The following is a 14,572-nucleotide window of genomic DNA, read 5'->3' as shown; positions in this document are numbered from 1 at the left end:
TTCACTGATTCTTCTGCTCGATGGAATCCTACTGTTTCTTTTACTAAGCCTTTAACTCTTAGACCAGCACAAGAATCCTCTCTCTCTCTCTCTCTCTCTCTCTCTCTCTCTCTCTCTTTGGGGTGCTGAGTGGTGCGCTGAGTTGCTGACACAGTTGGAACTGCTGAGGCATCGTTTGGCCCCTTGGGAAAGATCTAAGATGGCCTGCTGTGGCCATGCAAAGGAAGCATTCGACAGTTCCATTGAAGCACTAAGCAGGAGAACTATTTGGTGGTTTTTCTGTGACCAGAGCTCAAATTAAAAGAACAGAGAATTATCTATTCGAAGATTCTTTTATTCTCGTATCAAGACATTGGAGAACAGGTTTTCTGTAACTTTTTGGTGCAATCAAAAAACACAAATAGTGAGTGAGAGAGAGAGAGAGAGAGAGTCTTGACTACAGAATGGTCCACCACAAGGCATATTCGAGAACAGCATAATCTAAATAAGATGTAGACAGGAAGAAAAACAACATTTGCATGATTAGGTGCAGACCGGACCAACTGAAGAACCGGACACTCAACCAAACTGTTCCAATCTTTTATTTTATTATTGTAAATATTTATATATTTTTTTCTCTATGGTATTTAAGTCCAAAGTCTCTTCGCCGTAACAATGAAAGATATGGACATCCTATCAGACTCGTTACTCTCTCATCTTCTTGTCATCCTTTATCAACCTTGTACTATATTTTAATGTTATCTATATATTTTATATTTTTAGCATAACGTATAAAAAAAATCTTTTTTTTCAAATTAGAACACATCAAACACTCAATAATTGAGCTCAAAAGGTTGCCTCCTTTTTGCACCACCCCCACCTTCGTCTTCTCTCCAAACAACGAGATCCCATGCGTTCTACCTGCCTCAACTTAGCCCTGAAAAGCCTCACGGAAATCTATGGCTACGAACACCGAAGTCATACACCCTACGAATGCAAGGAACAGACTACTTGTATATCTGCTATATTATTATTTCTTTTTATAGGGTAAAAACAAAGGTGCATGCGTTCGTTTCCATGCCAATCTGCCGCCTCGAAGGTTGGAGCAGAATAAGTAATTAATTTTGTAGGGTGCAAAGCTCAATGTTCTTGCAGTTGTCGTTGGACTTTAGGTAAAGTTAATGTCACTGCACGAACACGTCCGGTACTACCCTTGTCCTGCACTGCACTTTACTTGACTAACATACATCGATACCTTAGCTCAGTATCTTTGTAGACGGTAGATGTTTTGTTCTTGGGAGCATCTGCAGCAGCCTGGGTTTTTCCGATCTTATTTATTTGTGTTCATGAGGATTAACATGAGTGTTTTCATGAACTGTTGTGGTGGAAACCACAGATGTATCTATCATTTATAATCCGAAGCTTTAGGCACTCACTTTCATTTGCTTTTTGATGGTGATCCATGCATGTCTTTCTATTAAAATCCTAGGCATCATTATTTAAGGCAAGATATTTCAAATTTCCAACAAGTATGATACTCTGGTTTGTCTTTTTGGTTTCTTTTATTTTAATTCTGTATAATTTCCAACAAGTGGTTTATGTGGTAATAATAAGTTGATAAGTTCACCAATGAACATATTAAAGAATACAATATATATATATATATATATTAGAGTATAAATAAAGTTGAACTTTGGCCCAAACCCTTTGATGATTTTTATTTTTACTATTCTTTTATAGAGGTATAAAAATATTATAACTTTGAAAAAACACATAAGATGTAACTCTATACATTTTCCTATAGTAAAACTCTGGTATATAAGAGAATGTATAGATAATTACGATTATGAATAAAAAAAGTATTCATGCATGCATGATCATTAATGTGCAAATCTACAAAGATATATTACATATGATCCGTAACTTAGCTCAAGATCTAATTCACTTCATCTTTTTCATATGAATATTTACTTCATTTAATGAGATTAGTTTTTTGAAAAGACATGTCATTAAGCCCACAATTTGCTTATTTTGTTTTAATTAATTATTTATTTAAAGAAAAAAATTAAGCTTTTGTGAGGGATTATTGGAACCTAAGGTGGAAAAAACTTAATTGTTTCTTTAGTCCCACATTGCCAATTTAGAATTTTCTTACCGTACTCTCCCCTATATATTAACCAAACTTGATAGGCTAAAGTAAAGGATTGAAGATTATTTTTCCTTTTTTTTTTTCCTACCAAGTTTAAATTATATTTATTTTTAGTAGCCCTTCGTTCGTGGGTATGGGAGGACAGCTCCCGTTCGAGAAATAGTCTTAGAACGGCATGTAACTTTCTTTCAAATTTTTATTTAGTTTTTTTTTATTTTAATCATGTTAGTTTTTTAAATTCTGCTCTAACATATACAATTAACATGTTAGTTTGTAAACTTTATTTTAGTCTTTTCATTTTAATTATGTTAGTGTTTTATTATTATTATTATTATTATTACTATTATTATTACTATTATCAAAAACTCAAGTCTAAAATCTATACCGCTGACACTAATGAAAAGAAAACAAAAAAAAAGGAGTTTTGATGAGTTGGAGGTGCAGTCGTCAAAACCACCTCTTTCTGCATTTCTGAAGTTGCAAAATTAAGAAACGTAGGTTTTTATTTTTATCGAGAAAAATTGAATAATATGACTCACAATATAATGTGTCCAATGATGGGATTGGATGACCCGAGAAACATGTGGCAAGGTCAGTAATTAAGTTGTTCATTAGGCTTATTTCTTATTTCTTTTTATATTCAACGGATGCATCGTAGGTATATCGTTTCACTTCTACCTACGTGTTCCTTTGGGTTGGTGGAGTCGATTGTGTTGCATGTGTTAGTCTACTAGTACACTCTACTCCTATCATAAGTAAATATACCGGTTCAAATTTAGGATCCCTTCATATTTTTTATTTATATACTAGTATATCTAAATAATAATAAAGATAAAATAGAACAATCACCGACCAAAGTTAATAGAAGATTCACCCACATGTAAATAGAATGAATTTTTTTTTGGCTTAGCACATGCAACGCAATCCCACTCCACCAGCGTCAAGGAACACGTAGGTAGGAGTTGAAACGATACATCGACGATGCATCCGTCGAATCAGAAAATTCAATTTTCGATTTTTAACCGTGGCTAATTAATAAGAGAGCCTAATGACCCATTTAATTTCTAACCTTGCCACACGTTCCGCAGTTCCTCCAACCCACATCATCAGATACATTATAGATAAAAGAGAAAAACTACGGTTTCATGATAAATAAGATATGATTCATATGAAGGGCTCATCTTGATGCTTTAAGAGTCACACGTATCCGAGATCTACAGAGCCATGATGATGCACATCGTCCGACTTGGTAATGGGCCTCAGTTTCGATGACTCGGCCCATTAACCCCTACCGATTTATATTGCATGTCCAAGGCCTTAATTGGCTTCAACGTTGTACATCATATGAAGAGGATCCTTGGTCTTATCTGGACGGTCCAGATTTGTATTCTTTCCAGGTCGGATCGTATCCTCAATCTTGAAGCGACGTAGCTTGCGCCGCCACTTACCGCGCTCCGCCTTCGGTTCTCTCGGCCCTTTCTAAAGCCCTAAACGCTCGCCGCCTCAGTCGCAGTGTTCGCACGCCATCTCTCTCCCGTTGCTCCGAATGGCGTGGCGCGGATCGATCTCGAGATCGATGCTTGCTGCTGCGCGGTCCTCGTCCCCCCGATCGCCGCCTCCGGTAGCCCGCCTCCGCCCTGCGCTTGTTTCCGGTCCCCGCGTCCAGCGCCACCGCCTCTCCTTCGGCCCTCCCAGGTAAGAACCTCAAACTTAAGAGCCTTTAATTTTCACGGTTATTTTTCCTCTTCTTTTTTTTTTAATCTCCTTGGTTCGTGCATTGCTTCGTAGATCTCTTGGAGCATTAGGATGCGCGCAGTCCTTCCTTCCGTTTGACTGCGTGGTGGCCGCTCCGTGCCTCACCTCTCACTTGTCGGTCAGCGCGAGAGCGTGCTGTGAGCTCTCTCAGGGTACCTTCTGTCGCACTTGTCAAGATCGCTAGTTAGTCCTCTCGCTGTGAAGTTCTTATTGGAAAAATGCAACTTTTTTCGCTTTAGATTGATCGATGCATCATAGGATCCGTGGTTCGATGACTAGGGTTTTAATTGTTTTTGTTGATTCTTTATCGTGCATGTTTCTTTCCGCTATTTGGATTTCGAGATCCGGTTGATATAAGAAAATTGGAATTGGGATTTGATAGGGAAAAATGGAAAAGATGGTTGATGAAGAGACGGGGCGTCGTTCAGTGGGAAGCACTGTTTAAGCTGATGTAGGTTTCTTCTTTCCCCAGTTGATCTTCCCGTAGTGAATTAATAAATAGGAGAGCTATATTGGAGAGGAATGATATCAGAAAGATATCAAATTGAATAATTTGATGAAAACGAAAACCTCAATGTTATATAACATAGGTCAAAATATGTTTTTAACGATAGTGTATGTATTACAAATTAGTGCTTTGAAATCTAATGTAACAGTTAGGTTTTGCCTATTTCTTTATATAGGCAATATTTGTTCTGACTCCATTTTGAATATGAAGGGATGACTCATTAATTCTTCTTTAATGCATCGCATTTAGTTAGTTACGATTTGGTGACCTATGAAACATTTTTTACGGTTTATACAGTTAGTGAAATTAGCTTTACTGTTTTCTTTCAAGATCCCTCCTACATCTTTTGATATGATGTCTCTAAGTCAACTTCAGTTTGCTCATTGTCATCGTGCATCTGTTAATGCCTTTAAGATGGGTTTCATTAGAGTCAGAATGCTTATGTCTTTCCTCTGTTGAAACTCTTTTTTGGTTGTTTCAGATGGTTTTGGATGCAAATCTACCCGATCAGTCTGGTGACAATCTTTGAACATTAGGACCGAAAGATCAATTTGACAAAAATTTGCAAGGATAGTGCTACGATGTTGGGAAACAAGGAAATAGTATGTACACAAGATACTTTTATAGGATATAGGACGTAGTAGGGGAATATGATAACCGAGAACACATAAGGGAAGCTTAGATCGCAGGGAATGCAATGAGGACATTAGTATTATGTGAGAAGAGATAACAGCTACTCTCAGAAAAAAAAACTTGATCTGTGACCATCAAATTCAGTTATATCACGTTTTCACAGTCAGAAAAACCACTTTATCAAATTCAGTTATATCCATAAGGTTACTGTATGGAAAAAGTGCATTTCTATGATTGGCATGAATGTTTGAGAAGAAATCCTAGACCAATCTAATTAAAGCATAAACACAGCACTTTTATTTTTACTAGCAAGATGGATCCTACGAAACATCTTGTATTTGTGTTCAAGTCATGAAATAGTTGACAATCATGAGAGTTGAAACAAATTAGAATTCTCAATTCTCTACGATGTCTGACCGGAAGAAAGAGAATCCGTGGGCTTGGGAGCAATCCGGCTAATTCAATTCTCCTACTGAGTGGTAGTTCACAACTTGTGATGAGTGCTTGTGGTCCATTACTTAAAATTGAATTGAATAACCAGAATTCGGATCCTGGGCTCGGCGTCGGACCAAGAATTCGAATTCATTTTTCTCAGGAGCTTGCCCCTGAAGTGCAGATCATGAATGCTTGTCGTTTTAGATTGCATTTATGCCTTCAATCCGAGGATTAATCTTCTGCATATTATTTTGTCTCCGGTGAAATGATATTAACTGTTACATTCTTGCATAAAACTAGTCTTTAGGCATTCTTATGGTCCAATTGGTCCCTGAAAACATGTTACATTATAATTTTTTGCAGGTACTTGAAGAAATAAGGATCAATTGCATCGATGGTAAATGGATGATTCTTGGTACGTGTAGAACAAGAACCTGCGTAAGGATTGACTGGAAGATTAGGAGATACTGCAAGTGCTTTTTGATTGTTTCACCAGTTTTGAGTTTTATTTTCCAGGAGTTCAAGAATAAGTGTCACTTGTGCTTCTGGTAAACATCCTCTGGGATTATTATGTCATGTTCATTCCACTCGGGTTTTCAGTGGCTGCTTTCATCATCTGTTATTAAAATGTCTGAATGTGTATGCTGCCTCCTCCCCCAATTACCTTTGTCAACTGCTAACCATGTCACGAGACAGTGTTGCCTTCGTTTTCTGTCCGCCCCAGCCGGCAAGATCTGACATTGTGAAGGTCATCATCACCAGTTGACATCGGAGTAGTATTCACGGACCCTTTTTAATCTTCTCTGAAAACCAGTATTTGCAACAACATTTTCTGAAACAGCAATGACATGCACTTTCCCCAAAATTCTTCCTCGTTGATGTTTGGTAGCATCGTCCATTCACCCGATCAAGAGGTGTCCCTTTTGCTTTAATGTTTCTTTATTCATTTGCATGACAACAATAGCAGGTTTATTTATGTATGAATCAATCAAGGAAGCTGTTGAGTTTTGTTCAATATATAGTTCTAAGTTTCCGATTGTGAAGGCCCATAAAGAAGTCCAAACTTGATGGAGATTAGTGTTTGCCTTGCTCAATTATCTTACCCGTTCATATCATAACAATTAATTAATATCAAAACCAGTATTATTGCTTGGCATGACGAAGGATTCATGTGAGAAAAAACTATCGGAAGAATACGATAATATATCCAAGTTAGAAAGAAGACTTGTTAAATATATTTTGTTCAAAAAGATCCGAGCTTTTGATCTCTAATAATGGAGCAAATGGTCTCAACCACTAATCATACGAAATAATATTTGTTTGCATCGAATGAAATAATTTGTTTCCTGTGGGTGCAGTAATGGATTATTACCATGAGCTTTCCACTCCGAATGCTCATGTTTTGCATTGCTCTAAGTCGTAGATCTAAGATGACGACAGTGATGAACTTGGTGCGGAATGCCTTTTATATGCTGACTTGAGCAAATCTAAATGTACTTTGCATACTCTCGAAAAGAAAAAGTGTGACATCCAAGAATAAATGAAGGAGTCAGCATCATGATCACACACCAGCCTTTGAACTGAATTTGATAATGGCAACATCCAAGTTTCCAACTCGGCAATATTTTTTCTGCAAGATGATGTCAGTTTAACAAACGCATCCCATAGAGGATGAGGAAGAGAAGGAGAAAGAAAGAAAGGTTATTCCAATACAGAAAACAACTAAAGAAGGAGAAAGAAGAGAGAGAAAACAAGCTTGAAGGTGAAGCAAGCCAGTTATTCCAGTACATAAAACAATCTTGAAGTTTGTGTGCGGATCTGACTGCTTGTCCTTCAAGGATCGATGGCTTTTGCCTGCTCCAAAAGCCGAACGGTGCCTCACAAGTCAAAAAGCAAATGAATCACAACTCCACTGTCACACAAGATCGTGCATGGCCTACCTACCCGTCACCAACATTTCTCGAGTTGCAGTCTCTGTATACTCTAACCTTATCGACTGTCTTTTAGGTCGAAGCATATTGGGTTTGTGGTTAGGCTACTTGATCATCCAGCCATGAGGGACTGATTTGTACACACCGAAACTAGAGCAGTAGATTTTGTGAAGACATCATTTGAAGACTCGGATATCTGACACAGGGTGATCGATGGATGAACAACAATTATTACAGCTCAAAGAAGCTAATTTCTATCAGATTGGTGGGTGGGTATCAGTGTTTTTATGTAATCCTGCAGCTATTTCATGGTCAGACTCTCTGTCTCTCTCTGTTCGGCCTTGTCTTTGTCAAAGTCAAAGGAGAGGAATCTATGGCAGCAGCTGTGGTCGTCTGAGATGACAGATTTCCCCAAGGAGATGGTAGTGCCAGGAGTCATGAATGAATTGGAAGGACGGACCGTGTTCCAAGTCTTGAAAGGTACAAGACGCCTATAAACAACATGGAAAGTGAGGCTTTGGATTCTTTTGATCAGGGACGGACATGCCTAAGCACCGAGTCTCTTGAGATCAAGCTTTTCTGACGATAACACAAGAACATCAACTTTTACAGAGACCCCCCACTCTAAACGACATGACGGAAAAAGCTGATGTTGAGGTTATTTGGCTGTAAGTCTCTATCTCGAAGGATATCTCATGGCACAAGATTAATTTGTGAGCCAAACTGATGGAGACATTATTTTGATGAACAATCGATCCCATCTTTCCATGCAGAGCATCTCTAGTGATTAAAAACAAAAAAAAGAAAAAACCCTATCGATCCTTTGGCAGATGTAATCAACCTAATCATCCATGGAATGAATCCACACGCACCAGTCTGTGAATGGGGGTACCTTTCTGTCCCTTCAAGCTGTTTATTCCTTAATCTTCAACCAGGTGTGTCGCTTGGTTTAGAATCCAGCAACCAAAGTAAACGATAAAATATCCAATGGGATTCCCTGTTGTTGTTGTTGCTGCTGTGTTCGAGCAGGCTGTGCTTTAAACATGTCCTTCTCATCTTGGACAGATTTTAATATTCCCCTCTGGACGAGGGGAACCAACCAGTGCGCAGAATCTAGCATTTTACGAGCAAAGAATCCTGTCCCCTCACAGGTCATGCCAACTTCATCCTTCCCATGAACTCGCCGTATGTTCTTTGGGTGCAGCGAAAGCCATATGTTCGACATGTAACGCGACGATGGACTCTGCAACGCTTGTGCCGCCATTGTTGACCACAATGGTAAACAAGTGCTACTCCAGAAACACAAAGGCCACGATAGGATTCTGGCACATATAAGCAAGATTGCTATGGAGCCTCATTTGATTCTGATTACGATCTGCGTTTGTGCCAGAATGGAAGTAGGAAAACTGATGTCTACTTCTCTTAGATGTGGTGGAACGAGGAAAAGGGCAGGAGAGGAGAGGGTGGAAATGTTCTCAGACACATTAATATCTGATATAGATTTGCTTGATCTTGTGTTGCCAAATGGGCCCGCCCAGTCCTCCTCCTGTGGACGGACACTGGAAAAGTTTCTGCTTTTACACTGATGATAAATTGACTGAGACTTGCATATATTTGCAGTAATTAAGTTGACTTGTAGAATGATGTAAAAAAAAATTTCACTGTGATTTATTTTCTTGAGAGTAGATTTAGTTATTTTTTAATATTGCAAATCATGAAGAAGCCCTCTGTATTTGCCATATTTGCATTGTGAGAAAAATCTGAAAAAATGTCTTATTAATTCCCTCAAATTTCTTGCACTACTCTTTAATTAATGTTAGTTGTATTCAGGATTCAAGAGAAATGATGATGCATGATCATAGTATATTTGTGATTCATGGACACAAATCAGGTTTAGTTCAGTGGCAAACTTGCTCATAGAAGAGGTTTACAACTTCATACATACACATTTCCTTGGAAGTATTCCCAAGGCACAGATTCCATACTTTGTATCAAAGTAAGAATGCTTTAGGGTAGCAGTGGATCAAAGTTGGCATAGAATACACAATTCAGTCTTGTATAGAAACCAAGTATGAGAAACTCAAAAGGCCACTCTTTCCAAGGAAGAAGAAGACTCCCTTCCTTCTGCTTTGTGATGATCCCACAGCACAGCACTGCACACGGTATGGTCACTGTTGTCCAAATCTAATGGTCCAACATTACACCTGGAATCACATGAAAGATGACAAGCATGCAAACCAGGGAATCTGAGCACATCTTCGTGGGGTGGTTGCTTGGGTATCTCGTGTTCTTATCTCTCTACTCCATTCCGTGCAATGCTTTCTCCTTTCCTAACCACTGCTTCAGGTTTTGTGGGGGCTGGCTGGAATCTAATTCAGCATCCAATGCCCGATCATTAAATCAGACATGTCTCACACGATAGATTGCAAAAATCTTTTGTCCTCCTCACCCACGAGAAACTTCCACATTATCCGGTCGGTGTCTTGCGAGGATAAGAGTATGCCTTTGCAAAAACCAGTTTTGAGCCTTTGCAGATTAGTCAGTGCAGGCTGTAATCTTAGCTTGCAGTTCTACTAAATCTCTGATTAAGAAAAGCGGATTCGATAGTTTACAAGGACACCGATCAAAGTCATGCAGAAGTGGAGATTCTTTACTTCTCCTTCAACCACCTAATCCATGGAATCAAAACACCTCCTCTTTATATACGTGTATGTTTTTTCTTTGTGAATCTTTTGGTCCTGAATCACATTGAATTGGCTTTTGAGAAAGGGAGGGGTTTTTGTCCGGCCCTGCGATGCCATGGAATCTCTCTCTCTCTCTCTCTCTCTCTCTGTGCCTACCTAAATTGCATTCAGAAGAAAGGTCCTTGGATGTGACCTTTCATGTTCTCCAAGGGTATCAACAAAGATGATGAGCTAACAGGAAGCCACAAAATGTTATCCACTCCATGATCCTCCAATGCCCTCGACGGCAGGGATTGATTCTGATCTCCATTAGATTAGCTCACGTGGGAATAAGCTTGTCTTGTTCCAAGATTCTCATACGAAGTATCTATCATATGAGAAAAAAAGAAAAAGAAAAAGAAAAATGGGTACATGCGGTGAAAGTAAGTAAGACATTTGTGCAGCCAAGGGATGATAAGAGTCCCAATTTTTCCTTTACTTTTTTTTTTCTCCCTCCACGTATCCAGCTCTGGATGGAATTGTAAGTTTTGGTCGGTCAAAAGAACGTGGATGCCTCGTCTAAGGATTCAGTGCGCTGTTGCATCTTGCAACGTGCCAAACACCAGATCCCAAATTCCCACGACGAATGCTTTGGAGTACGGGTACGCGATTACGGCTGCAGTAGGATGATGAGCCATGGTATTTAGCATGGTTGATGATAAATACCAACATCTCTCTTTTTGTGATGCAATCACGTACGGCAGGAAAGATTGCATCTCAGCCGTTGAAGGAAGGTTCCTTTCTTCTGAAGACCATGCGTTGCATGAGATGATGCCCACAACCAATCATAATCATAAAACTGGCAATAATTAATTTGTTGTATAGTCCAAAATTAATGATTTTTTATCATCTTAATTACATAATTTAATATTGATTTATTGTAACAATGACCTCTAGCAAGGATCTGATGGTCTTTTTGACCACAACAAAACCATAAAAGAGCACCGTGTGGGAGACGGTATCTCCGTCCCGCCCGGTTCGGTCGCGTGGCGTCCAGATTCGCGACGAGTCGACCTCGCGAATCTCCGGTTCGCTCGAACCGGACCGATTCCAGTGTTCCCATCTTTCTTTCGCGTTGGGCTATATATAATGCTCGCCGCTCGTCTCCTCTCCTCTCCTCTCCTCTCTGGCTTTGTGCTCGTCTGAGAGATCTCGGAGAAGATAACGAGAGGAAAGAAGTGGAGCGGCGGTGCTGGAGGAGATGGGGCTGGAGTTGAAGCTGTGCGCCATGCGGATGGTGGGTGGCTTCGTGAAGGAGGCGTCGGCGATCGGGAGCGGGGACGGCGGGCGGGCTGCGAGGCTCGAGGAGTCTATCAAGAGCTTGGAGGAGGAGAAGAGAAAGATCGAAGCTTTCAAACGCGAGCTCCCTCTCTGCATGCTTCTCCTCAGCGAGGGTCCGTTGGATGCCTCCTTTCTCCATCGTTTTCTTCATCTTTTTTTTGGGGGGGCTTACTGTCATGTAAAAATCCGATTTTTTTTACGATCTCGATGTCATTTCTTGTCGGTTGCAGTGATCGAGGGGTTGAATAAGGAGATCCAGCGATGCCGCGGCGACGGGTTCGGGCGTGTCTTCGAAGAATTCATACCCATGAAGAGTAAAGTTGAGGAGGATGGAAGGGTAAAAGCGGAAACGGATTGCAAAGATAAAAAGAACTGGATGAGCTCCGCCCAACTCTGGAGCGATAATCACAGCGACAACGATGATGATGACAAAGCCCACGCCAACATAATCTCCGAAGAGGTAAAAAAAAAAAGAGGAATCTTTATGGTGAAAAAAATGGGTTTTTGTGTATACCTTTGCGAGATCTTTGAAACGCGTCGCCTCTGTCTCTGATCGCACAAGGACGGAGGCTATCATCTCAACTTCTTCTCGGAATGCAAGAATCGCAACGGCGGGGGCGCATTTGTGCCTTTCAAACGTCTGTCGTCGTTTGCTGCGAGCTCCAAGGAAGAGGAGAAGCCTCCACCCGCTCTGCCGGACCTGTCGCTGCAGTCGCCTGCGATCGAGAACACCCCTGGCCTTGTAACCTGTGCTGCCGAGGATCACCGTGTCGGAGGATGTGGCTCTAAAGCCGTTGACGAAGCATCGGAGTCATCTCCGGCGACCGCCAACACCCACCTTAACGTGCAGCCACCGAGGAAGGCGAGGAGGTGCTGGTCGCAGGAGTTGCATCGTCGGTTCGTGCTCGCTATCCAACAGCTCGGCGGTGCTCAAGGTGAGCCGATCGCTGCTATTTGAATTCCTGTAGGAGTAAAGAAGAAGTTGCCTTTTGATGTTGAATCTGTAAAAGCTTGTGAGCTTTGTTGTTTTACCTTTTGATTCGAAGTGGATGGATGAAAAGAGTCGAAGAAATTTGGTTCAGTAGAAGTGGAATCAGAATATGGGTGCACGTTCTTTCTGATTGGAATCGAACTTTCTTGTTAAATCCTGGATGGAGAATAAGATCCATATTAGCAGGAAACACTTGTTTTACTTGGATTTGGCTCTTGTGTTTGTCGATGCAGTGGCTACTCCCAAGCAGATACGAGAACAGATGAAGGTGGATGGGCTCACCAACGACGAAGTGAAAAGCCATCTGCAGGTGAGTTCTGAATTCCGTGTGGATTGCCATACGGTTTCTTAATCCCAGTTTTCATCTGTTTGTTGTTCGATGGCTTTTATGTCATCTTCCGATTCTGCTATTTCAGAAGTATCGGCTGCACGCTCGAAGGGTGCATAATGCTTCAGCTACAGCGGACCGACCAGTCGTCGGAGAAGGCCTATGGATTCCTCAGAAGCAATACGCTGGTTCCTCACGGCGGAGTGCGTCACGATCTGGTTCTCCGCAAAGCCCGCTTCATTTAGCTGCCTCGGCTCACGCACTTTCAATTACTGCCGGAGATAGCTCGGAGGAGGATGGCAAATCAGAGAGCTGTAGCTGGAAATGAAGGAAATTTATGGGTACAGGCAGTTGATCTTCAAGTCGGAGAGGTGTAGTAATCTGAAGTGAGGCTTTTAGGTGGGTGGGTGCCTACCTGATGAGAAGAGATCGATTTGTAAAGAGAGAACAACAATTTTGCTGATACAACCGCCGGGAACGACCGCTGCTGCCTAGTAGTAGCAGCAGTAGAAGTAATACTAGGTTATATATATATATATATACAAAAAAAGATGTGTAGCTTATGCTGACGAGAGGAGTATTATTGAAACTCCTCCTCTGGGATTATATGTTTCTTTCTTTTTTGTTCTTGCATTTCAATCTCTGGACATCGTGAGGGTTATCTTGGCACTGTTCGATCAAAGTGTCATCATTTCTTCTATGATAAAGTAGTTGTTCCTCTTTCTTTCTTCGACAACATGGGGAGTTCAAATTTGACATCTTTTTCTTACCATCCGGTGAGTAATCCGTCCGACACAGGATATGTATGCAGGACACACGAAGGAACACTGGATAGATCATCGACCAACCACTGAGGCTCAGGGAATGACCAACAGTGTATCTATCATCCGAATCAGTGGTCCACTATGGACCTTGCTGGAACTCATCTTCAAATTCAATTGCTGGAACTCGCCTTCCTGCTTTGCCCACGTTTTGCTGTTTACGATCGAGAGCTTCATTCATCCTTGAGTTCACTGTCCTGTTGTTGCTATTGTTTTGAGGGACCACCTTATCGTTCCGACTTCCTGTTGCTGCAACTCTGTTGTGCATTGAATGAAGGTAGATTTCACCGGATCACTTGGAGATGCTGCTTTATTTTCCATACTGACCGGCATCAGAGTGTTAGGTGGGCGTTGGTAAATAGATGAGAGAGAGGCTTCCTTCCTCCATGGCATTTTTCCCATGTTGCCCTTCCTGTGAGAATGAATCCAAGTCCGCCAAAAACCTCGGTTAGATGGATGCTTTGTTCTGTATCTCCATATCTAGATTCAAAATCCGAAAATCTAGCATAGCTGGATTATTTTCATCATCTCCGGATCTAACTTCATCTTGTTTTACGGGCGCTTTCGGCTTTGTTATTGTGGACTGCTGCATCTGAATCCATATAGATAGCATATTGTCCCTTTCTCTGCACCTGAAACAAAAACCAAATATCAAAAATCTTTACAGCTATAGTAGAAAGTCGTGAGGGGTACCGAATCATCATCAACACCGAGGAAGACGAGTTTAAATTGGGTCGACTTGCCAGATAAATCCAACTCCTGAAATTGGATTTCATAAAGCGGTCTCCCTTATTCACTGCTGCCTTCTCGAATACTTGTTTTGGCTGCATCTCATGGTCCGCTATCAGTGATCCTCCAACCTTGTTCTTGGCCTCATGTTGCCGTCCAACCTCGGGAAAGTTTTCCCTCTCAGACATGTTGGGTGCGAAACAGATCCCCGTTTAGATGCAAGGAAAAATTGAAGCTGTCTCCTCCATCTTTACTTGAATTTGATGAGGCCTGAAAATTCAGATATTGAGCATGTATGCTCCTCTGATT

The 14,572-nt window shown here is 41.0% G+C and overlaps 2 protein-coding genes across 5 annotated transcripts; both read left to right on the top strand.

The window, feature by feature from the left end:
* The first annotated feature begins 3,502 nt into the window (after positions 1-3,502).
* On the top strand, positions 3,503-6,058 carry LOC135582387 (uncharacterized). Of its 4 annotated transcripts, none has more exons than XR_010498136.1 (4): positions 3,503-3,823; positions 3,917-4,066; positions 4,266-4,334; positions 5,823-6,058. XR_010498136.1 is itself a non-coding variant. In XM_065159568.1 (4 exons), the coding sequence occupies exons 1-3, from the start codon at positions 3,675-3,677 to the stop codon at positions 4,286-4,288; spliced, it is 291 nt and encodes a 96-aa protein (XP_065015640.1). In that variant the 5' UTR covers positions 3,504-3,674; the 3' UTR covers positions 4,289-4,334; positions 5,823-6,058. The 4 variants fall into 4 exon arrangements, 3 of the variants coding, with proteins under 3 accessions (XP_065015640.1, XP_065015639.1, XP_065015641.1); XM_065159568.1 differs by having other exon boundaries at positions 3,504-3,823; positions 3,917-4,035; XM_065159567.1 differs by lacking the exon at positions 4,266-4,334 and having other exon boundaries at positions 3,504-3,823.
* A 5,170-nt stretch (positions 6,059-11,228) lies between these two features.
* LOC135642559 (myb family transcription factor EFM-like) lies at positions 11,229-13,346 on the top strand. Its single transcript, XM_065158808.1, has 5 exons — positions 11,229-11,507; positions 11,625-11,854; positions 11,957-12,329; positions 12,619-12,695; positions 12,802-13,346. The coding sequence occupies exons 1-5, from the start codon at positions 11,315-11,317 to the stop codon at positions 13,039-13,041; spliced, it is 1,113 nt and encodes a 370-aa protein (XP_065014880.1). The 5' UTR covers positions 11,229-11,314; the 3' UTR covers positions 13,042-13,346.
* The last annotated feature ends 1,226 nt before the right edge of the window (positions 13,347-14,572 follow it).

This window comes from Musa acuminata, chromosome BXJ3-7 (genome assembly GCF_036884655.1).
Source record: "Musa acuminata AAA Group cultivar baxijiao chromosome BXJ3-7, Cavendish_Baxijiao_AAA, whole genome shotgun sequence".
In the NCBI taxonomy this organism is placed as follows: domain Eukaryota; kingdom Viridiplantae; phylum Streptophyta; class Magnoliopsida; order Zingiberales; family Musaceae; genus Musa; species Musa acuminata.
The sequence above is the reverse complement of the archived record's forward strand: the minus strand, read 5'-3'. Positions and strand labels throughout refer to the sequence as shown.